This window comes from Canis lupus, chromosome 13 (genome assembly GCF_011100685.1).
Source record: "Canis lupus familiaris isolate Mischka breed German Shepherd chromosome 13, alternate assembly UU_Cfam_GSD_1.0, whole genome shotgun sequence".
NCBI lineage: Eukaryota > Metazoa > Chordata > Mammalia > Carnivora > Canidae > Canis > Canis lupus.
The window spans coordinates 12,952,174-12,977,846 of record NC_049234.1 but is presented as its reverse complement, the minus strand read 5'-3'; the positions used below and the strand labels follow the sequence as shown (position 1 = coordinate 12,977,846).

The 25,673-nt window shown below is 33.0% G+C and overlaps 1 protein-coding gene across 2 annotated transcripts in view; it reads left to right on the top strand.

Annotated features, from left to right (window-relative positions):
* The window catches only part of CSMD3 (CUB and Sushi multiple domains 3), a 1,311,859-nt gene that overhangs the window by 970,174 nt on the left and 316,012 nt on the right, over nt 1–25,673 (top strand). For both annotated transcript variants that reach the window (XM_038555367.1, XM_038555366.1), the window contains one exon: nt 17,533–17,702. In XM_038555367.1, coding sequence (XP_038411295.1) covers nt 17,533–17,702 — 170 coding nt within the window. The remainder of the gene's footprint in view (nt 1–17,532; nt 17,703–25,673) is intronic.

The window sequence follows — 25,673 nt, the reverse complement described above, 5'->3', positions numbered from 1 at the left end:
TAGAAGAGGGCTACATTTTATTCTAATGATCACAATATTCATAGTCATTATTGTATCTTTCTGATATTAGGTTGCCAGGGATACCGAATCAGTAGTCAGACAGTTTTTTGGTTATCAAAGAGCAAAATGAGATAAAGTGTCCAGAAGGATATTTTCTCTAGGCCATGATCCAGCTTTCAATGGCCCCTTCCCCAATCTCCTCCTCCCAGCAAACACGCATACACATGGTAACAAACAACTCCCTGGTGAACTGACTCCTAATCTTCTGTATCTGTTCCATGGACATACAAATTCTTCTTCTTCTTTTTTTTGTTTTTTATAATTTTTTACACTTATAGTTAACCATTTCCTTCTGAAGTATTCAGTTTCAAACAAAGAGCTATACAAAGTTAGAAATTAAAATTATTTTTAGTTTATAATCCATTCTTTGTATGCCTGTTAGGTACCTGACACTAGGATTGGAGTCTGATTGTTTCAAAACCTCTTAAGAACCAATTTAGTACACAAATCGTACCTTTTACACATTGCTGTTAATTCATTTTCCTATCCTTATGTCTAAGTTTTCAAAATACTCCACTGTTATTCTCATGATTCAGCTTAAAGATTAGTTATTGAGTTAATTCATTTCCCAAACTTACCTGTTGAGGATTGGAATAATTATAAGCATAAAGGGGGAAAAATCTATCTCTATTCATGTTTCCTGGGATTGGAAAGTAACAATTGATCTTATTATATATATTTTTTTAAATTTGTACCTAGTTTGTGAAGAATATGGAACCTAATTAAGATTAATACTCTAAAGTACTATTTTAATTAATATAAGTTTATTGAGTATCCACTCAATATTATCCACTCTGGGCCAACCACTGTGCTAGGCAATTGAGAAATCATTGTCCCAGGGTAATGATAAGTTACTTGATTTCTGAAAGCTAACAGTGTGAGGAAGATGTAAACAGTTAAATAGGCAATTTTAATAGAGTGTGATAAATGCTCTAAAATGAAGGAGGCTCCCCCAGAGAAAATTATCTGTATTCAAGACTAAGGGATAAGTAGGCATTAGTTATGTGTTTGGGGGGATGTGTGTGTGTGGGAAAGAAAATGTTCTGTTTAGAGGTAATTACTCCTATAAAAGACCAGTCTCAAGAAAAAAGAAACCATTTGTGGCAGTGTATGTATTAACAAGCCATTTGGCTGATGTTCACTGAGATAGAGTTCAAAGAAGGCAGAGAAGGCTGTGGATTGGGAAGGGGGAGTTAAATGACTTCTGCTTGGAAATTTGAGCTGCTTATGGTGAGTACATGTGGAGGTATGTGGTAGAAGGCAGGACATACAAATCTGGAGCGGGAAACAGAGAACTAAATTGAAGATAATAGCTTTGAGATCATTGGGACTCCTGGGTGGCTGAGTCAGTTAAGCATCTTACTCATGATTTCAGCCCAGGTCATGATCTCATGGGTTGTGGGATGGAGCCCCCTGTTGGGCTCCGAACTCAGCGGAGAGTCTGCTTGAAATTCTCTCTCTGTTTCCCCTGCTCCCCTCTCTCAAATAAATAAATAAATCTTAAAAAAAAAATTAAGGAGGGGACTGGTTGTGATGAGCACTGGGTATCATATGTAAGTAATGAACCATTCCTGAAACTAATATTATACCATATGTTAACTGGAATGTAAATAAAAATTTGGAGAAAGAAAAAGAAAACAGAAGTTATATGAAGTCATCTCATTTTATGCAAGGGTTATATTCCCAAAGACATCACATTTCAAATTCTGTTAAATAATGTATGCATTTCCTACAGTAATTAATTAAAAGAAGAGAGGAAAGCATTATTAAAATTCATAAATTTAGAATAATAGGGATCCTCTCTTGCTTTAATACTGTTTTTAAAAATGTTTCAGCATTATTCATAATATTTTGTAAACTGCTTTCCCTTAAATTAACAGTAAAGTCTATCATGGGAGTTCACCAGTTTCATTGTGTTTTATCACATCTAACTTTCTTCTAAAGTGTTTGTTTTTTTGTTTGTTTGTTTTTTGTAAGATTTTTTAATTTATTCATTCATGAGAAACAGAAAGAGACAGAGGGAGAAGCAGGTTCCGTGCCAGGAGTCCAATGTGGGACTGGAACTCCAGGATCTCACCCTGGGTGGAAGGCAGGAGTTCAACCACTAAGCCACCCAGGTGTCCCTTGTTTGTTGTTTGATGTTAGCATCACCACCACTTTATGAGTGCTTGGATGCTTGGAAGAGATTTTTATGAGACAATAGTATGTAATTAGAATTACAGCGACTATTAAAATAATAGCAAAGCGATGGTGAGCACCTTTGATTTACCAGACTGTTTCCAACACAGAGCCTGAGTGATCATTTAGGAATATACATCCTAGGATCTGTATACAGTTTTGCCTTTGATAGTCCATTCATCAGAACCCGAGAAGAGTGGAGGAGGGGAGAGCAGAACATCATGCAGTGGAGTGGAAAGAGGAAAAGGAAAACTGAGATCATGTGAAGGCAGAAAGATAAGTGAGTAGAGTAGATCACAGAGTACTTTTTGGGCCATTACAGCAACTATGGTTTTACTCAGAATGATGTGGAGAGCCATAAAAGGGTCTGAACAGGGGCACCTGGGCGAGCATCTGGCCTGGCTCAGGTTGTGATTCCGGGGTCCTGAGATCAAGTCCTGGATTGGGGTCACCACAAGGAGCCTGCTTCTCCCTCTGTGTATGTCTCTGCCTCTCTCTGTGTCTCTCATGAATAAATAAATACAAATATTTTTAAAAGGGGGGGATTTTTAAAAGGGGCTTTGCTACCACAGTGATTGCACTGCAGTCACACTGGTTACCTTGCTGCTTCCCCAAATGCCAACCTCATCTCACCTGGATTTGCTATTCCCTCTACCCACAATGCTTTTCCTTTTATAATGACATACTTGTTCTTTTACTTCCTGCAAAGCTCTGCCCAAAAGTGATTTCTCAAAGAATACCCTCAGTGAATACCCTTCCTACCCCCTGTCTTTTCTAACTTGCTTTTTTTCTTCTTAGAACTTATGGACATCTTATCTATTGTTTAACTTATTTATCTATCTTTACTTGTTTGTTGTCTGTCTCCTATTATAGGAATAGATGCTTCATGAAAATAAGGATTTCCATCTCTTTCCCTATGTCTCTCTTTTGTGTGTGTGTGAGTGTGTGACTGAATCTCTAGTAAAAATAAGAGTGTCTAGTAAACACTCTTGAAGATAGATACTAGACAGTAGATACTAGACACTCAATAAATATTTGCAAGATGAATGAAGAAATGCACTGTAATCATGCCATAGTATTTCTCAGGCAAAGCACAGTGTCCCAAAGAAAAGCAAATGTTTCCAGTTAAAGCAAAGGGGAAGGCCATGGGATGTCAGAATAAACATGGTTTATAACCTATTTGGTCTACAGCTTTGAATTTATGAGATTCTTTTTTATTTTTAATTGAATAATATACATAAATCAAAGTTAGTTATATAAAGTTAGTATTTATTATGATCTGAATTATTAAGATATTTCAAATTTGTGTAACTCAAATTTATATAAAATGAAACTCCACACAGATGACTTACTACAAGATTTTCTTCTCTTAATTTTTGCTTTATAGAGTACTTTTTTCCATAAAAGAATGTAATAAGCAAGCAAACTAACAAAGAGAAATAGTAACAGTAGCAAATAAAACAGAAGCAAGGAAAGAAAAACAATGCATAGCAAACATTGATAGAAGAAAAAGACATTTTCAGGTGACAGTATGCTAGAAAAACACTCAAACCATGTGTATGGAGACATTTTTCATGCAGTCAGTTTTAGAAGACACGGACGTAACTTTACAGATTAAAATTTGTAATCTGTTTATAATTGGTGCTGTCTAAAATTATACACCACAGGACCATAATATATTTGTCCCCTCTTTCATAATTTTTTCTAAAGAACTACTGATTCCCTACTCTTTTTTCATAGTCTTGCTACGGAGGAGACAGAGGGATGAGCCACCATTCTCTGATTGGCCCTAGGATTTATAATCTCCTGGCATGTTGCTCTAGACTGTAACCTATGCCCTAAATTTTTATGATTTATTAGTTACCTCCCATTAGGATACAAGACAGAGAATGTACAGTTTCTAGATAGGATAAAAGATCACCAAGGAATCTCCAACCCATCCACTGCCCTGGTAAAGACCAGGGAAGTGGAATAGTTTCTTATTCACATTCATGCAAGCATTAGTTTACATAAATAAAAATTAATGTGTTTCTATATCTGTTATAGCTGATTGATACTGCCTCTTGAGAACATGAGGAATATAAAGAGATGAGATGTTTCTTAGGAAAAGCAAAAGTATTGTACAGTGTTTCAGCAGATTGTGCTTCATGCCTTCAAGACCTGATTAAGTTTCATTTTCTCTATGGGCTTTCCTCAACTTTTACAGGCAAAATTGGTTATTCCATTCACAGTACTCCCACCAAACTTGTTTATGTTTGTTTTTATAGCACTTAGCACATTGCATAGCAATTTATCATTTAATCTATCTGTTTATCTCACTCCTCTCTACTCCCAGAGTGCCTATTATGTACTAGAATTTCTATCCATCTATCAGATGTTTAAAATGTAGCATTTGAATTCAAGGTGCTATATTTTAGATGGTTAGATTTCTGTCACTTGAGGGAAATTTGAATTTCTTATGTTTTATGTAGACAAATTATCTATTCTGTATGCAATCTCATTGTCCAATAGACATAAAAAGACACATTTGAATTTTATTTCATTATCTATAATCTGTAATGGGAGTATGAAATGACTCAACATGTGTTATTGTCAGCAACAAATACCATGCTAGTACCAATGATTCATATCTACTTTAAATGGAAAAGCCATTTCCAAAACCAATAGTCTGTTAACGATCATGCCTTGAAACAAAACATAAGGTAGTAATGTCAATACATAGCGATCTTGCTTTTGATTCTTTAAATTATTTTTAAATTTCTGGATGTGTATGTGTATGAGGTGGGGGGAGGTGTGTGATCTTATGTGCCCATCCAAAATTAGACTACTCTTTTCTGAACACTTTTGTCTCTTTTTACTATTAATACAAAGAAGATGATAACTGATTCGTAAATTAAAGTGGTAAAACTCAGGATGATTCATTTCCTTGGATTAATTTGGTACATTCCATAGAAGGTAAATACTCCCCATGTTTCCTATGCTTAGAAAAGTATTAAACATCCAGAAGGTATACCTGCTGGCATATGTATAGTCTAAAATTAAGACTCTAGCTCTTGATTTACAGATGTAAAGTCAAGAATTATCTGGATTAGGAGTGGCATTTATCATTCTATCTCCACAAAACCTTAGAAGTTGAGTGAAAATTTCTTATTTTGGAAAGTTATTTAGAAATTATCAAATTTTTAGCATATTAAATTTTGTTTCTTTTGATATATTCAATTTGCAAAAAACATTTCAATACAGAATAAATAATTTGATATCTTAAAAACTCATTTAAAATTCCACATATTCCAGGAAAGGGATATAGTTTGAATTATAGTATGTGAATATAATTATTGAGTGTTTATCAGGGTTCATTTTAATGCAATTTGAAGTGGAAAGCACAAGCCTTCTTACTGAATTTGACATCCTAACACTTCATGCACTGGTTAAGAAAAGTCCACCATGGCAGGCTCAGTAGCCTCTGACTTCTACATCCATCCACCTCCAGAATAAGCTATGAGCTGAGAATCAGATGATGCTCCTCCACTGGTGAGGCGGCAGTCAGTCTCAGGACTTCCCTCATTAGTTTTTGTGGGCTTTTGAGAGACTTGGGAGGTAATGTTTTATGACTTCAGTGGAACTGGAAAATCACTAGTCAAAATAATCTTAGGCCAGCTATTTATCGGTTAATCAGATCATATTCTAAAGTTGTTCGTTGCTACCAGCAAGAAGGGAAGAATTGGAGAAATGAGCAACAACTTGGATTTCAAAGAGCTAAGTAAAAAAGCCTCACCCTGACCACTACCATTTCACACTTGATGATAGGAATCAGGGAAAGATCAGAGATTTGAGATAATATATGTTATGAAGAGGACAGGGAGTCTAAGAGATCAAAACATCCTTTAATTTTTGCTGTGGCTCTTTTACAGTGTTTAAGTGTGAGGAACACAACTGTGCCTCTGCTCACAAAGGCCTTAACTTAGCATTTAGGGCAAGATGAACAGATCATGCCAGAAATTCTTTACAAAAATGCTAAGCTTAATTATGGTTATATTTGTGGAGATGAGCCTTGGAAACCATTCTTAAGGATTTCTGGACTTGTCAAATACTAAAATAAATTTTTATTTTATGTATACAATGAAATGTGAATCAATAATCCTGCTTAAATGACTACATTTGTTTAATGTACATTTCATTTCCCATAAAGGACATGTGTTTTTTTAACCATACCTCAATTTAGCCACCATACTCCTAAAACATTCATTATATTATACACTCCCTTCTTTAAATGTGCTATTTTGTATACTTTACAAAGTTTGCTTACTATAATATTTGATTTATTTAAATAGGTATGAGGGAGCTTTCAATATTATAGAATCACCTTCATATTTAAGAAACCATGTGTGCCTTATTTGTTTTCTTAACCTTCCATTAAAAAATATTGGACAGTGCTCACAATACAGGAAAATGTACAAAGACGTTATCTGCTCCCCTTTCCAACTCCTCTTCTTTCAGTTTCAGTAGATAACTTTATTAAGCTTACACTTAATCTGAGACTGTTTAGATGAAAGACACTGCATTTTAACCTCTGGATAGGAAATGTGTTTTGAATATCTCTGATACCTATGGTTAAAGATTAAATTTAATATTAAGTATTTAATCAACACATTGCAGAAAGCAAATTCCCAAGGCTGTTATGAAGGTGAAGATTTGTTTTTATACATACATACCTGTTGGGCTAAGTAAAATTAAAACTTACTCCTGCCTTTCCTTTCTTCCTCCCTCACCTTCAGGAAAATTAATAATATTCTTCAATGAAATTATCTTTTTCCCCTAAATCTTCCCTTCCCCTTCTCAGTCCATCAGAATTCCATCCACCCTGGAAAGTGCAACCAAAATGTTACCTTCTTGATGAAACATTGTCTGGCTTTTCCACAAGGAGGGTTTTTTCTCTTCTTTAAAGTTGTAAATACCATCAGTTCTTTACACCCCCTGCTTTATAGCATAGTTTTATGCAGTTCCTGCCTCGATTTGTAGTTTGTATCTTATTCTTCTTTCAGTGGAAATATCAACTAGTATTTGAGAGTTTAGGGTCTGGAGAGAAACATCTGAGTTTGAATCTTCACAAATTTTGTGATCTTGAGTAGTTTTATTCAGTCACTCCTATCTTCAAATTTCTCATTAGAAACACAGGCTTACTTCACTGAAAACTGTAAAGAAGACACTTAGTATAGGAAGCACTTAAATGCTATTAACCATTGTCGTTGCTTGTATCCCCTTCATATATAAAGCTTTGCATATAATATATGGAGTAAACTCTATTAGATGAATTATATTTTGTTCTATTTTCTATAAACACTATTTATTATAATTTTTTCCAAAAATAACTTGTTTCTCTTATTCTAGTATTCCTTCTGCCTTGTTGTTAACAGCATTTATTGGGCTTTCACAGGGTCTAGAAAAGTATATTAGACTCTTGGGATATCAGAAATATTATTAGTTGTTGTCTCTCAGAGTACTTACTACAATTTGGTCCCCTTCACTGAAATAACTCACAAGGAAATGTAATCATTACTGTTACCTAAAAGATTATTTTCTCTTGTATCATAACAATGTATGGAATAATTTAAATGGGGTAGAAGTATTTTTTTACAAACATTTTTGATACAACATCAATAATTTTTATAACACTATTAGTTTATCAGTTGAGTTAAATGAGGTAGTCGAAGAGTAAAATATATGCTTAACAGTCTTATTATAAACCAGTAACAATCTCAGCCCACCATGCAATCTTCAAAAGTAATGAAAACAAAACAATCTATTCTAAGCATAATGATCCCATTTTTTCAGTGTGTTTTTAAATATTAAGTAATTTATCTAAAACTACTAAAGAATTTGTTGCTATATTCTTGTAGCATTTTTTATGTATATGTTGTCCCATGAGCATCGTGTATATGCAATTTAAATCTGTATCTTTACTTATCACAATAAAAATCACACAGATTTTCCCATGTCACTTTTGATTACTCTAGTTGTAGGATACTAGACTATTAGGTCTTCAGAATTGGGATGGCTTTTGAAAATCCTGCTGAACCTCTATCTCTGTACTATTATAATATAAACATCTTCAAATCTTTTTAAATTCACAATTAACCCAAACCAAAATAACAACAAAAATAATAGCAAAAAACAAAACAACCACAAAGAACTCTTCCTTCAAACCTGTGTCACCCATTGCTATCTTTTTATCTCTCTACTTTTATCACCAGTCATTAAAGACTTTGTCTTACTCCCTTTCTTCCCAACCTCTTAATTACCAAAGCAGTGAACTCTTAGTATTCATCTTAACTGAACTCTCTCTGACATTTAACACTGCTGACAATTTCCTTGAATCTATAACTTCCCTACTCCTTCATCAAAGCATCTTCTTTGAGTGTCCTTTTGCCTCTGATTTCTCTGAATGTCCTTTTGCCGTGGGTTCTGGTGTTAGTTTCCTTTTCCTCTCCATTCATGATCTCTGGATGCATCCTTTTGTTTGTGGCTTACATTAACAATCCCATGACTACAAGCATGTCTAGCTGCTTAGTGGACTTCTTCACATGATATCCCACAGGCATAGAAAATTCATCATGTAAAAATAAGTTCATCAATAGACCCAAAGCCATTCTTCCTCCTGTCTTCTTTATCTTTCACCCTCTTTCATTCCCCATTCTCATTTAGTCTCCAAGTTCTATAACCTTTACTTTCAATTTCTTCCTCCATCACTTTAGTTCAAGCCCATCTTCTGTTTGACATACTACAATTAATTTCTGTAGGTGTTTCTGCCTCTAGGAGCCCAAGGCTATTATTTTCTCTTGTATCATTCCTCATAGAGCTGCCCTAATGGGCTTATCAAATCTGATCATCTTTTTCTCTTCAGTGGATCCCTACTGCCTACATGACGAAGTCTGAGTTTCTTAGAAAGGCACATCAACTACTCATTCTCCTAAGTATATCGAAGTATATCGATCTGGTTGACTCATTTGTGCTTTAATTCAAGTAATTCTTTCTGGAGTCTTTTTTCACCATTGTTATTACTTTTGGAAATTTTTTTTTTTTTTTTTTTACTCAGATCAAAGATAACATATTCCATGAAGTCTTCCCTGACATATTATCTTACCATTACTTTACAATGCTATTATTTCCTCATTTTCCAGGACATGGCAAACTTGTGTTATGCTACAGATTATACATCAGTGCTGTGCCAGTTTTTGTGTCTGTCTCTCTTCTGACCACATATCACATGAGAATAACCTTATTCCCAAGGCCTAATGTAGTATATCATAGGTATCACTGTTACAGTTATCTTTAATGAGTAAATAAACTGAGTACAGTAGACCTTGAACTGCTGCTTATAGAAGTAAAGGATACATGAACGGGCACTGGCAGATTATAGGAAATCCTCCATAGTTTCTGGCAGAAAATTGTTATTTAATTTTTTTTAAAAAAGAGTTTTGGGATGCTTAGGTAGCTGCATTGGTTAAGCATCTGCCTTCTGCTCAGGTCAGTATCTCAGGGTCCTGGAATGGAGTCCCACTCTGTCAGACTCCTGCAGGGATCTGCTTATTCTTCTTCCTCTGCCCCTCTCCCCTGCTCATGCAGGCATACTCTCTTTCTCTCAAATAAATAAAATCTTTTAAAAAAATAAAAAAAATAAATAAATTTAAAAAGTTTTGAACTTATGCTCCTTAATTAAGACTGTAATTCATAAAATAATAATTCTGCATGGCAATGATGATTGCCATGATTTTTCATGGAAAAATGAATATAGAAAATGCATTAAAATGAAATTTTAAGAAGAAAAATGACAAATTCCAAATTAAATTCTTCTAGTGAAAATCGGTTTAGAAACTCTTGATTCATAGATAATTTTAATAAGCAGTAGTTTGAAAAAAAAATAAGCAGTAGTTTGTTCTTGGACACATAAATGCATTGTATTTGGAGGGACTGGAAAAAAGAAAAAAAGAAATCCAATAGAGTGTTACTGTTGTCAAGAATAACAAAGGTTAGGAAACCCAGACTTTATACAAGTAATACTAATGGATTCTCATATTTTCAGTGATGGCATAAGAAGATTAATATACTCTCTACCTTCTAATTTCCACCACTCTATGAGAATCTAAGCTTTATTTAAGTGCTTATTTGAGAAAAAAAAAATTTGACAAAAAAAAGAAAAAACTGTAGAACTAATGTGTTATTTATACTGCCAAGTCATAAAGGCATATTAAGAGAAGTGTTTGGGAATGTATTCAAGCTTATTAACACATCTCATCACATTTCACAGTTTCTTAGATGTCCCTTTCAAAAAATTTACATCTCTAAAATTGGTATGTATGTCACAGTCAATGGCTATCATAGCTCATTGGCAACGTTTTGCTTTCTTAGAGACACAAAATAATGCTGCCTCTTAAAATAAGTAGTGTCTTAATTTAATGAAATATAGTGAAATTAGATTTGGGACATATAGGCTCAATAACTGATTGAAAACTAAAACAAAAGTAAATTTATATACATGACATAAAATAAATGGCTGATTTGGATTTGACAGTTTGAATGCCTCTGCCCCGTACCTTTTTATATGAAGATAATCATTACCATTATTTTTCCTCTGGTAATAATTAAGCATATGGAAAATAATATTTCTACTTAATGCTATACCCTATTAAGTTAGCATACCATATGTTTAGTTTTGAAATTTTTCAAATTTTTTAATATTCCAAATCAAGTTTTTTAACTGCTTTCACAAAACAATTTTAACATAACCTGTGGTGCTATCAAAATAGCATAAAAGAAGAGATTCAATTGCAATGCAAATTCTTAAAAAAAACTGCAAACCTCACTGATCATAGACATTTTTCAAATTTCCCAGCCAAATTACTGAAAAGCATTTTACCAGTTTATCTGAAAATATGTGGCTGTATGCACACAATAGATGCTACCAGATTTTCTTACCCTAGTAATGGAGATTAATGATGCATAGGCTGGCTTGTTTTTCAGTAAGTAAGAAAAAAATTGAAATGCAATGGATATCCCTGCTCTAGTGAATTCCTCACTGTAGCAGTGACTCTTATCACCAGATTCCAGTACACATATCTCTCCTACTCCAATCCAAGGAAGGTTACATTTATCAACATATTATTTTCAGCTCAGCAAAGAGTTTCATATGGGTAACTTGCATAGATTTCTTAATCTGTATGTTAAAATAAGAATATTTATATAACCAGGATTTGTTTTTCACAAAATGAAGGTGTTATAACAGATAACATTTGGATTGGAGATTGCACAGAAAATATTTGATAAGAATGATTAAAGGCCTACTTTCCAAAAATATTTCCCTAGTACTTTGTTAAATTATGTAATATTTTATATAATTAATTCTATAATTTAAAGATGATCTCCCAGTTCAAATTAGAGAGAGGAAGTATTACCTCTTAATATTTTAACATTGATTATTTTGCAGGAAAATTGATTTTTTTAACATTGATTTTCATTATTAACAAACTTAGGCTTTAGAAGTTAGTGACAGTTACCAAAAAGACAAAATTTATTCTAGACCAAAGCATGAAAGAAGCAAGATGTTGGGCTTGTGTTATGGTAGGAAAAAGTATATTTACCATACTTTTAGAAAAAAAAATATTGCAACCCTTGAACCATGAAGCAATAGTTTTCTGACCCAAAATCTCAAATATTTTATGAACAAGTCTCATTCAATCTACTCCTGTATTCTTCATCTTCTGCAACTGACTTTCTAAGCTTTAAAAAACAGAAGTATTCCCCCCAACACAAGAACAAGCAGTTCATGTCTAGTGACATCCCCTTTCCTACGCATCTAAGAAAAACATTTTTTTCCCTATCATAACAGATAAACAACAAAAGAAACTCTTATCCTGAGGGACCTCCCTCTAGCTCAAACTTGTACAAATAAAACCTCTCCCATATCAGATCTTTCAATTCCCAGAATCTGTCAAAATCCCTCACCCCCATAATATTTTCAGAAATATTTCTTCTGTTTGAAATATTCTTTCCCTCAACCTATCTTCTCCTGTTGCCTTTAATTGACTTATTTCGATCCTTTAGAGAAATCTTGACTTTATTCGGAACAAGTCAGGGCTCCCAATTATGTCTTGCCACATATAATATGCTTATTTTAATGATTATGCAGTAGCCATTTGTCTTTTCTGTCATAAAGTAAGTTCTATGAGGGTTTCAAAACTGTACCTCACATGCCTGGTACATACTAAGGATTTGATAAATATCTGTTAATTAAATCAATTTGAGTTTTTCCAAATTGGAGCATACAATTACCTGTCTCTAGTCACTTTAAATATCTTAGTACACAGGGACACCTGGGTGGCTCAGTGGTTGGGTACCTGTCTTCTGCTCACGTCGTGATCCCAGAATCCGGGATCAAGTCCCACCTCAGGCTCCCTGTGAGGAGTCTTCTGCCTATTTCTTTGCCTCTCTCTCCCAGTCTATAGCTCTCATGAATAAATAAATAAATATCTTAGTATACATTCTCTACCAAGTTACCCAGTTTAGCAAAAACATTAATAGTTTATATTAAAGTGATTCTGTAGCTTGATTTTTATTAAGATAAATGTTTCTCCCGTGTATGTTATATGATATATGCAATTTGTTACAGCACCTGCCTGAAAACCCTGGCATTGCCCTGATGTAGTGAGTCACAAATTTGTGTTCGTTCAGTGACAGCTGCATACTCTTCATAAATGTCACTATGGCTGGGCTATGATGACAGCTTTTCAACTCACTTGGATTTCTAGGACTTCCTTTACTCAAACTACTCTTTCCCTTGTAGAGGATGTTTCTTTATATAACCTTATCTTGCCAGAATCAACTAACCATTTTTCTTCTCTCTTAGAGCTAGCTGTTCTGCTGCTATTTTTCCCCCCTCAGGTGATTTTAACATATCTTAAGAACGTTCAATCACAGTTTGTCAATACTTACATATCTTCTCATTTTTAGTATGCTTTGTGAAAACTTGCTGTGATACTGATGCCATATACAATGGAAATGTAGTTAGCGTACTTTTTTCTGGACATTCATGAACATAATAGCCATGACTGTTATTTGTGAGAATTATTCCTGATACTTCAATGTGATATTATTTCATTTATTTCATACACCATCACAGCCACCTGATGCTGGGAAGATCCATAACAGTATAATTCCATAGCAAGTCAATTGCTTCTTTGGGCCCTGAAATCGCATCCACTGGAAGTAGAGGTGGTGCTTACATGTGGAGAAAATAACAGCACCTATAAAGGCTGAGTATGAGACCCTGGCAAGGGGCCAGTACCTCAGGATAGCTGAACTGGAAAGAATGGTAGGGAATAGCTAGAAAGGTAAACTGGATTCACAGCATAAATGGCCTGTATCACATTCTATGGACTTTGACTTGCTGATGGTGAGTATATTTGAGGCACAAAGTACAAGATCAAATTTGCATTTGGAAAATATCATTGTGTCAGCTTATTACACAACAAGATAGGAACATGTTCATTTCTAGACTTGGGCATATGGTCAAACTGTGCAAAGTTTGTTGTTAATTTCAACATTAGATCCCACTCGATTCCAGTTGGCAAGCAAGAGCTCTGTAGCTGGAGTATTGGAAGAGACCTTGTACAGGGCAAATGTTCCTACATTGAGTCTCATAAACCAGTTTGGGGTATATTTGAAATTCAAAGAGAAAATAAAAAATGAGATTACATGTACAAATAATGTTTTTATTAATCACCTAGCTTCTGGAGTTAGTATCATGGTGAAATGTGTTCCTCCTTAACTTAATCCTGTTTATCCTTTAAGAGTCTTATTGAAAAAAAAAATAGATCTGTTCATTTTCCTATATGTGTAAGTGGACCATTCTGAATTGAGTCTCATTTTTTACATTTCAAGATCTTCCCTTAAAATGAGACAGTCATTCTGAACATTAATAATTATTTCTTATAATTTATAAGTGGGGTGAATACGTTCTGACCTCCAGGACATACCCCAGACCATAGAAAATAATTCTTAGTTTTTAATGGAACAGTGTGTGTTCCAAAATAAAGAAAATGACCTTGCATACAAGTTTATAAAAATAAAGAAAAAAAGAAAAATAAAAGAAAAAAATAAAGAAAAAAATGACCTTGCATACAAGTTTATCTAGCATAGCTTCAATCTGCACCTGTTGTGTGGCATAATTATTAATATTACCTCCTGTCACACTAAAGAAACATTTTGATCTGAAAGAGAAATTGTATTTTTTTTTTTTATTTTAACACCATGGGCAATGGCAGGTGTAAATTCCAATGTAAATCCCAGCTCTGATACACACTGTTTGAATTTAGCAAGAAAGCTCACTTTGGAGTCTTCATCTATAAAATTAGAGACAGTACGTTTTACCTTGCAGAGTTGTGAGGGAAAATATGCAGAATTGGCTTCATGTGTGTGACAGAGATCTATGCTAAGAAGGGCCCTAGGCTTGTGTTAATGCTTTATTGAAATGCTCAGTACAATTTTAACAAGGGGCAGTGTGCTTTCATTTTACTCCGGGCCCCATAATTTATGCTTAGTCATGATTAAATGCAAAAGGTACTAACTTAATCCAAATGTTCTTCCTTAAGACTTCCATTCTGGTTTAAGCCCTGATTTTATTTCAGCAACTAGAAAATCATTTATAGCCATTTAAGCCAACTGAAATACTAAAATGCAACAGAAGCAGGTTATTTTTCATATAAAAGCAAATCTCCATTAAATCATACAATATAAAACAAACAAACAAATAAATAAATAAATAATACAATATAGACCCAACAATATTTATGGGAGAAAGCACCTACCTTCTATTCAAATGTTAAGAACTTAGCAATAAATTATTAGTGAATTTTCCAGGGTAATGAAGTAATTTATTGCTTTGCTTGGGAGGGCTAATTTTTGTTTTGTTCAGTTCATACAAGTTACTAAAATAATTTTAATATTATAAGTAATTCTCCAAAATTATGAAGAGTCCTCTGGCTTTTTACATACATAAATGTCTTTGTGCACCTGGATAGTCACACCGGGGACAATGTAAGTATCCTAAAACTCTTTTTCTGTATGTGGAGCAGAATGCTATCCTTAGTATTTACACCTAAATATTCATAATGACAGTTTTAATTTTTGAGCATTTATTGTATGTCAGCACTGAGCTAAATGCTCAACATGTATATTCTGCATATATTATCAATTCATGCATACAAACGAAGCATCTCTTTGAGGTGGGTATTATTATTTTCACAGTAATAATGGCACTATTCAAGCTTAGAGAGAATAAATAGCTTGCCGAAGCCATATATATAGGTAGAATATAGAACTTAATTCTGAAAACTAAATCTCTGAAAAGCCTGAGCTCTTCATCAGGGCATTGGTGTTTCAGAAGCTGGCATCAAAGAATGTATTCTCAGAACTCCATGATTCTATATCAGTTGAAGCTGGGTGTATTCTCTAAAAATAATCTAACTGATAAAAAATACACGTGTATTCTGCGTCATCCAGGTGGTCTGATAATTTGTCTTTATTCCTCGCGAGTATACCTAGATTCAAATAAACTAGTAAGAAGGAAGTGAGTCAGATTTAAAATATAAATTATTCTCTGGCACTAAGGGAAGGCCATGTGACATCATACTGGACCACACAGATGAAAGTTTCTCAGCAGTATAAAGAGGGATAAGATAAGAGAGAATTGAATCATTACATAGCCTCGTGTACTTAAAGGCATAGCAAACTCCAAATGCCTGTATGCTAGCAGCCGGCTCCTTATCCACACTGCCAAGGGCAATTTAATTTCAGGAAAATGAAATCTTATGTCACATTAGATACATGTTGCTATTTTAGATTTTACTGTTTTAGTCTTATATTTTAAAACATGTTTTGGTATTATAATTGTGTACAGCTAAGAGCACAAGGACTTATTTTATGTTTGCACATGGTTACGTTACATTAAAATGAAAACAATTTAAATCAATATTGGGAGTTTTTGAGGTTTTTTTTTTCTTCTACTTTAAAAGGAACTTAGTGGAACTCAATTGTGTGGCAGTTGTTCATGTGACTGGTTAATTGTTAGCAACACATCATTGGTTTTTATTATTATTTCACACTATGTTGTTATTATCCTGACTGCTTCATTTTGATCATTTTCATTTTCTCATTAGGCTTTCTTCTTTTGCCTTAGTTTTGTTAATGTTTAAGCATTAAACATTGCATTTAAAAGTTAAAAGCAATTCATTATATTTTACCTTGTTTTATACCTCCTATGATTATTCTCATGAATAATTATTTTAAAAATCTTATTTCTGGAACATAATGATTTGCTTTATTTTCTTGATAAGTTAAAACTTTGAAAAATATAACTTCCCTTGGCTTATGGTATGATAATATGAAGCAAGTTATTAGATCTGATAGAAAACAGAACTCATTGAATTTCTGAGACATAAGGAATATGTTTCGGAATTTATAAAAACTTGTTTGATTTTGTACTATTGCCACACGCTTTTTAAAGTATAAATTAAAGTTAAATTTGAAAAAAAAATTGAGAAATTCCATCATTAAATTTTCCTAGATTAATCCAGAGGGTCATCAGTAACCATATACTGATTATGAGAACCCCTTAAATTACTTTGTTGCTTAAACTGGGAAATGTGATACATTTTCCAAAAGTATCCAGTTTGTTACAATTGCTGGTTAGCAGATTTTACCCATTATATCAGTTTTCAAAGGCGATGTAGTATTTATTTCCCTTTTGTTCCTGAGGTTCTTGGATCAGGGGAAAACTGACTATTGGGAGGAAGAGGGGTCAAATTCAAGAAAAGATAAAACTAAAAAGATCGAATAAAAATCATTCTAAAATAAAATTGATCACTTTACCTTTCTTTTAGACTTTAAACGATATAAATTATGAATTTAATCAGAAACCTACAAACTAAAAATACATCCTGAAAATCTTGGGCTGCCATCCTTTTCCATCCTATCCTTTCATCTTTGGGGCAAGAGGAAATGACTGAAGCTATTGTATATTTCCATTTATGTACAAATGTCCTGTCCATGGACAGTTTTTCCTTCTTCCCATGTATTATTTGAGAGGGAATGAGTCATCTACAACACACAGCCATTCTGTACATTATTTTCCTGTTAGGTTCTAGTTAGAGTAAAATGCATTAACACTTCCATACATTACATTACTTGCAAATGATAATGCTTTCTATTAAACTGTACTTCAATATTCTGTTTTATCTGCAGCTGAATGTGGTGCATCTGCAACAAATAATGAAGGAATTTTGCTTTCTCCAAATTATCCACTCAACTATGAAAACAACCATGAATGCATTTATAGTATTCAGGTTCAAGCAGGAAAGGGAATCAATATTTCAGCCAGAACATTTCATTTAGCACAAGGAGATGTTCTTAAGGTAGGTGGACTCAGAAATACTTGTATTTTGATCATTTTTAGTCATTCAGTAGATATGAATATATATAAATGTGTATAATATGTATGATCAAACATAAGTTGATTCTGCCAATCATAGATTTCAATTATACATCGTTTCCCATTTTCCTATGATCATTTTCATTGAGATAAATGTTTTGTTTCCAATGTCCATTTATAATATATTCATTTTTATTTTATGGTACATAAATTTTAATGTTTCAGTAACACCAAAATAACATTTTCAAGCCAAATATCTTCTAATCTCCAAGGAGACATGTATTTAAAATATAATTAACACAGGAATGGTTATTTCTGTAAGAAATATAGTGATGATTTATTTCTGTTTTGGTATACATTAAATAATTTGGTTATCTCTGTTGATAACATGGATTTTTTTTTGCATTTATGACTACAAAAATTTTATTTTTTATAAATACATAAAATGAATTACTTCCTATCTATAAATTATTGAAGAAAAATATATTTTGTTAATAATAAATGTTTAGTGGAGCACCTGGGTGGCACAGCCGGTTAAGCATATGACTCTTGGTTTCAGCTCAGGCCATGATCTCAGGGTCATGAGATCTAACTCCCCATCATCAGACATCATGCTCAGAGTGTGGTCTGCTTGAGATTCTCTCTCTCTTTCCCTCTGCCCCTTCTTCTCACGTTCTCTCGCTCTAAAATCAATAAATCAATAAATCTTTTCAAATATTAAGATGATTAATAAACATTTGGAGTAGAATTTGTAAACTTATTCTAAAAAGTTGAAATAGGCAAAGGTCCCACCTTTTTAATAGATACAATTTTAGGAAAATAAATATTTCCATACTTGCTGATTCATATTTTGCAAAGTGTTTTAGTAAATATAATTTATATGAAGAAGTAGAATAAAAATAAATCCTTCTGTAAACATCAAATTTATATATTTTTAAGATGATTGCATAAATTTCCCTACTCATCAAGATTTCCTTACCTGGTAAGAAATTCAACATAATTCTGTTTTCACAATCTTAAAAAAAAATGTGACATCTCAGATTGGCAAGGGTAGAGGATCCTTGCTTAGCAGTGATTTTAAGAGTGTTGGTTATTTTTTTCTCTTGAAAAGAATATAATTTTGATGATAATTGATGGTTCTCTAACACAGGAGTGTGTGCTTTGGGGTTTGTATAGACGTGGGAAATTTCCCTAAATGTAAACAATATTATTGTTAATTTAGGACCATTCCTGTTTTTTGCACTTTCCCCCAACAGGCAACAGAAATTCACTTTATAATCTCTTTAACCTACAGATCATTGTTTGGGTTTTCTTGTTAAAATAAGTTTTATTTGCTGACTTAGAGTCAGCATTAAGATTAATGGGATGCCTAAACATAGAAGTGAACCAATGCTTATTCTTTTCTCAGGCTATGTATGGGGAAAAATATATCAAGATACAGACTAGCTACTAACCTGTATGGCACAACAATAATAAACATATGGTTATCAGTTAATAGTAAAGAAGTGCTTCCCCACACCACCACCATTCTTCCTAAAATATTTCTTTACTCTCTGTGATGCCTGAAAAGTATCTATTACTTTTCCATGCCGAGTGATGTCTATTAGTTGGAAAATTCATTTGAGATAGGAGATGATGCCTTTAGAAAAATAGCTGTAGGAGCACCTGAGTGTTTCAGTCAGTTAAGCATCTGCCTTCTGCTCAGGTCATGATCCTAGAGTCTCAAGTCCGAGCCCACATTGGGCTTCCCACCAGCAGGGAGTCTGCTTCTCCCACTAACCCTTCTCCCTCTCATTCTCTCTCTCTCTCCCTCACTCTCTCTCAAATAAGTAAATAAATAAATAAATAATCTTTTTAAAAATAGAAAAATAGCCCTAATGTGTTCCTCAGAGTGATTTCTGACTAATCTCCTGCTTCCTTGGAGTAAGGTAACATTCACTTGTTGCCTGTGTTACCCTGAGAATGGTTGAGTGCATGGGATGGTGAGAGACGAAGAAAGGCAGAAAAATTCAATTCAGGGCCCTTTAAAAAATGATTTTTAAATAAATAAGGATTTTTCTTTCATGAGCAACAGGATGGAAATGTATATCCCCAACAATTAAGATATTTGTAACTTTCCCAGAATAAAGACACGTTTCCCAAAGTTGAAAATATTATGTACTAAATATTACAATAGAAACACCCCCTGTTGCTGATAATCTTCCCTGGGGTTTATTCTGAATTATTATTTCAAAATAACTTCAGCAAGCCACTGTATAGAGACAGTTGGGGATGGACTTTAACCTCTAAATCTTTCTTCATGATTTCTCCACCAGTTTAAGATGTAAGATGCTTGTATATTGTCTTATTCTTTCTATTAATCTAATGGACCACTAGTTCAAAAATACCTACTGACACAGGCACAGTTAGATATTCCCAAGTAGAGAGATGTGCTCTCCAAAGGACAGAAGATTCATTTTCCAAGTCTAAGGAGCTCAGGGTCATTTGCCTCACTGCAAACCATTCCATAAGAGCCCATCCTTATCTCAGCATTTTCCAACATTACACTAGGTGTAATGTTGTCTAGTGCAGTCAGCTCTTCCTCCATTCAGACTAGGAAATAGGTAAAACAAATGTCTACAGTAGGACCCTCTGCCCCTTGACTGAGAGAATTTAAGAGCTGACTGAAACTAAAACAGCAATAATAAAAGCATGGGTGTGTATTAACTTTATCTATAGCCACACACACACACACACACACACACACACTTTCTAAGAGCTCACCATCCAGGTTGATGCCTGCTCAGTTACCTATCCATTCTTTCTCCCTCTCTCCTCTTTCTATAAACTACTTTATTTTTATACAACCACACTAATAAAGTTGATATCAAATGTAGCTAATCATTTGACTCCACTAGGTAGTTTATTCCTGGCACCACTACCAGATTTTGTGATTCAGCAGATCTGGGGACAACTTGTTTTATTTGGTCTGTACCTGGAACTGTGGATTTTTATGAAGCTCTCCAGATTCTCTGATAACCACCAGGTTTGGGAATTATGAATATAACTTCCCTTGGTGTTGTTCCTTTCAATGGGCAAGAATACTAAACTTCTAAAACCTCACTCAAAATGTGTAATTTAATTAGTTATTTCAATTAAAATTTATAGGAGGTATTTATTATATGAACACTCTAAACAAGGAACAATGAGTAATTGGCCTTGTCAGCCTAATAAGACAAAAGCTGAATAGCAATCAGAAATATTATCTCTGTTTTGTTGTTGTAATGTTTGTTTTTCTTTTCAGAAAAAGATTAAGCACTATGTTTAGATAAGGGAATGTAGCAGGGACAAAATTCAAGACAATCTTTTGACCACACTCAGTATTGTGTAGTTTAAAGACCTATATCTTATGCAAAATGTAAACAGAATGGATGATAATGGAGAAGAGTCAGTAAAATAACTTAATACTGGTTTTGAGAGTCTGAAAGAAAGAGTTAAGAGAATTGTCACATTTATGAGAAACTAGATAGTTGAAGGATTTGATTAGTAACACTAATACCATTCTTTTAGCAGTATGATCAAGAAGTTATTAAAATGTTTTTTTTTTTAAGATGTATTATTTTCAAGCATATTTCCTAACCAATGTGCTAGTCTTTGGAATACTTCTTGTGAGAACCTACTGGTAAATTGTTAGTAATTTTGTGAACTGGTTGTTAAACATAGCCACTATTAAAAAATAAATTAAATTATATTACAATTATAATTAAGTTATATTAAAAACAAAGGTAACAAATACAACTTTTAATTTCCTGATTATTTTGTTACTTTTATTATTACTATATTTTTAGATGATTTATGTATATTATATCTCTATGGTGGAAATACTGTGCAGAATGTCCATCCTTTCCCAGCTCTGCATACAGAGATGTCACATTGATAGCTTGATATCAGCAATACTAAGGAGAAATCACACTGCAGAAAATGACGAACACTACAGATCTTGACTTGATCTATTGCTTTACTTATCATCTATACTTGAGTTTAAGAATGGATTGTGTCTGTAGCCATTCTGTTGTGAATAACACAAAAATATTGAGAATATTTATTTTTTAGAGAGTATTTATTTTCTAGAATTAAAGACTAATACTCAATTTAGCCAAGAAGTTGCTCCCGTCATTTACAGATATGATTTTCTAATATAACATTATTTTAACTTTGCTTTACTTTGATCTTGTTAACATAAAAAAATCAAGCAATATTCATTTAGGAACCACTCTTGTTTGTCAGTTGCAATTATAAGTTGCAGACACAAAAATTTGGCAAAAAAAAAAAAAAACACTGAAACTATACTATAAGAATCAATTAGCTCTATGGAATATGCAGTAATGATATTGTATATTTTTTTGCTGTTTGTAAGTAATGACTATTGTATATTTTTTTGCTGTTTGTAAGTTGCAAGCAGGGATTCCCAAACACTCTATGGGCCAAACTGGTCTTGACACCTATCTCTATAAATAAAATTTTACTAAGAGAATTCATGTTCATTTATTTACATATTATCTGTACCTGATTTTGTACTACAGTGGCAGTATTGAGTAGTTATGACAGAGATATTATCCCCCAAAGAGTCTAAAATATCTTCTAATTCTTTTTCAGAAAAAGTTTTCCAACCTCTCTTTATGTAAATAAAAAAATAAAAGTTTTTTTTTTAAATGTGTGTGTATATACATCCACTAATTCTATTTGTTTGAAAGCTGGTTGTTAAACATTTCCTAGCATACTGGAGATCTCATAGGTCCACCACACATATCTGCCAGCTTTGCTTGTTCACTGGTAATCCTTTATTATCTCTTCCTTCAAAAACACTCTCTAAATATTTATTTGTTATGAGTGCTATATTAGGCCGCATAAAATCCTTCATTCTTTCCCATACTGAGGATAACAGGAGTGAAATGATTTGTGACAGGCCATACAGCTTTAAAGGTAGAATTGGAACTTCAACTCTGTTATATTATCAGAGCTTAAACTCCTGAAAAGCTCACTCTGCATCATGTCTCAAACTCCTTCACTAAAATATATTAGCTCTTATAATTGAGTACGCATTACACAATTATTTCAAAGACATAAATATTTTAGTATGAACAAAAGTTCTCTGTTGTTCTGTTTCATTTTATTTCAGAGAGCATAAAGTTTGGAACATTGTCCTTTTTGATAAGGCATTGTAAAACAATTTTTTTAATTCAAACTTTGACATTTCACTCACCTTATTTGAAAAATTATTTATTTAAATTTCCAAATCAATTTATAAAACAAGCAGCAGAAATGAAAATTCTAATATCCATGAACAGGAATAATTTGCAGGTGTGTATGATTATGGATATGTACGTATATGATTTTTCTCTTTTGACTTTATTTTCTATGTACTTTTTGTTCTTGGTTTCAGATAACATCTGACTTGCTAATTCATTAGAGGAATGACTGAGAATATGCCTTCTAATCATGCATTTATTATAAACAAAACCCACAGTTTTGAGTGTTGATAAGCAGTTCATTATAACAGGATTTGACCTTCCAGATCTAGGAGGGTCTGTACAACAAAATTAATTTCAGGCCCTGATCCATTATCAAAGGTTTGATAACTGAAACACGGCAACATTAAGTTCTAGTCTGTTCTATTATAAGATTACCAGGTTAATGACAACCATTTGACGAATGTGAGCCTCATCAGAGTTTCATTAATGTTACAAAAGCCCTCAATGGCTTTCATGATATTAATTGTTAAATAAACCTGAAATTCTAAATTTGACGTTAAAGTGAGTCTTCAGTATCTGAATTAGGTGCTAAGTAACAGAATATTTCGGCGGGGAATACCAGAATCCTCTCATTTCTAACACAAAAAAATATAATAAAGATTCAGTTACTGTATTCTTTTTTAGATTTGTAAATTTTGGAAAACAAATGGATATAAGACCTGTGCTGAAAATAATAATAATAAACTGAAAAAAAGAAAAGAGCTCCAAATAAAAGCATACTTAAAGATCCTGACTTTAATCAGAACAGAAATATGAAAAGTAATGATCTCAAATAAAAGTTCTATGGGTAAGACCTAGTATAATCACTCTGTACTATAAATTTATTCTTTTTAAAAAAGATTGTATTCATCTATTTGAAAGAGAGAGAGAGAGAGAGAGAGAGAGAGAGAGAGGTAGCATGGAGGGAAGAGGAGAAGGAGAGGAAGAAGCAGACTCCCCAGTGAGCCAGGAGCCTGATGCTGGACTTGATACCAGGACTCCAAGATCATGACCTGAGCCAAAGGCAGATGTTTAACCGACTGAGCCACCTAATGTCCGTGTACATTTGCTTTTAAATGAAATGTACATTTTGATGGTTGTATTTTCTTATTTATGTACTTGCATCCATATCTACTTCCAAAGTAATTTGCCTTTGACTACATTGCTTTGTCATTTCTTGTTGCCATTATGCTTCCATACGTCCTTGAATACATTTGAAGGATTTTATTCACAAATTAAATAGCAAAAAAAAAAAAAAAAAAAAAAAAAAAAAACAAATTAAATAGCATTGGCTTGATCATTACTATAAAACTCTCCCTTTGAAGTCTTGCTAATCAAAACTTGCTTTTCATCTTGATTTAATAACTTTATACAAGCTTCTAAAAATTCATAGTTGAATTATCACACTTCATTTTACTTTTATGATGATAGTGGTATTTCTGTGTTATTTGTTTTCTGCCTTTTGACTTTACATTGTTAAATAAGCTGTAGTTATTGAGTGTGGGTGCTGAATTAGATCCTCTTTGCTGGGCTTAAGATTTTATATATATATATATATATATATATATATATATATATATATATATAGTATCAGCCCTTTTAATGCTTTTTCTTTTTTTAATGCTTTTTCTTTCAATGATTAGTTTTCAAATGATATCTTAAAGACAGTTTTTTTTTTTTTTTAAAGAAAAAAGTATTCTTCTAGCTTAAAAAATAATATAAATGTTTCTCTTGGGACAAACAATATTCTTTAAATCTCCTTCAGGTTAAGAATGATGTCTTTCTTTTTTCCAATTGTATTCCCAGTACCTAATCCAGTGCATAGAACTAAGTCAGTTGAATTTTGGTACTTTCTAAACATTAAGTTATATACAAATGATTTTCAAGTGTAAAGTGAGGGTTTCACTTATGATTCAACTTTTCTTTTATTACCATTGAAAATTTAAGAAAAACATTAGGAGAGACTTTTAAAAAAAATTAGAAAGAGAATTCAAGAACCAATTTCTGTTTACTCATTTGCATCAATTAATTATTTATTTGGCTATTTTTGACAAATGAAGTTTATCCACATATAAAAGCAGAAAACTAGTTGAATCCAAGAAACAATGATTTATATAACATAAGAATGAAATTATGTGCTGGTGAAAAGTAAGGAAAATAAAAGGAAAATATTCTTTGGCATTACCTAGGCAGTATTAGCCACAAATAAGAGCCACTGGATCTGCAAGTTAAATGATTTGGTTGTAAGTGTATAGCTCTCAACTTAGAAATTATGAACTATGTCATATGTAGAGTTATAAAATAAACGTGTTCAGAAGCAGCTTCTGAGAATAATGAACATTTGAAACTCACAAACAGAAAAGTCTGTTTTCTAGCAAGTGTTGCCTTGTCTCTGAATTACTACTGGTTTTTACCATTACTATTCTTAAGAAATAGAAAGTTGACTCTTGTAATTAAACAATAAAATTCCCGAGCTAACAAACCTCAACATTTGGTTCAGCTTTGTTGAAGATAAATAACTTCTTGCTGATAACTAAAACAGAAACTTATTTGTCTGGTAAGTGCCATCAGTGCGACTCAAGGTTCTCCCTATAATATTAGGAAGTTTGTCCAAGGAGCTCTCTACCTAGTGCAAATCCTCTTAAACAGTCAACCTACTTTTGTTGTTCTTGTTGTTCTTGTTG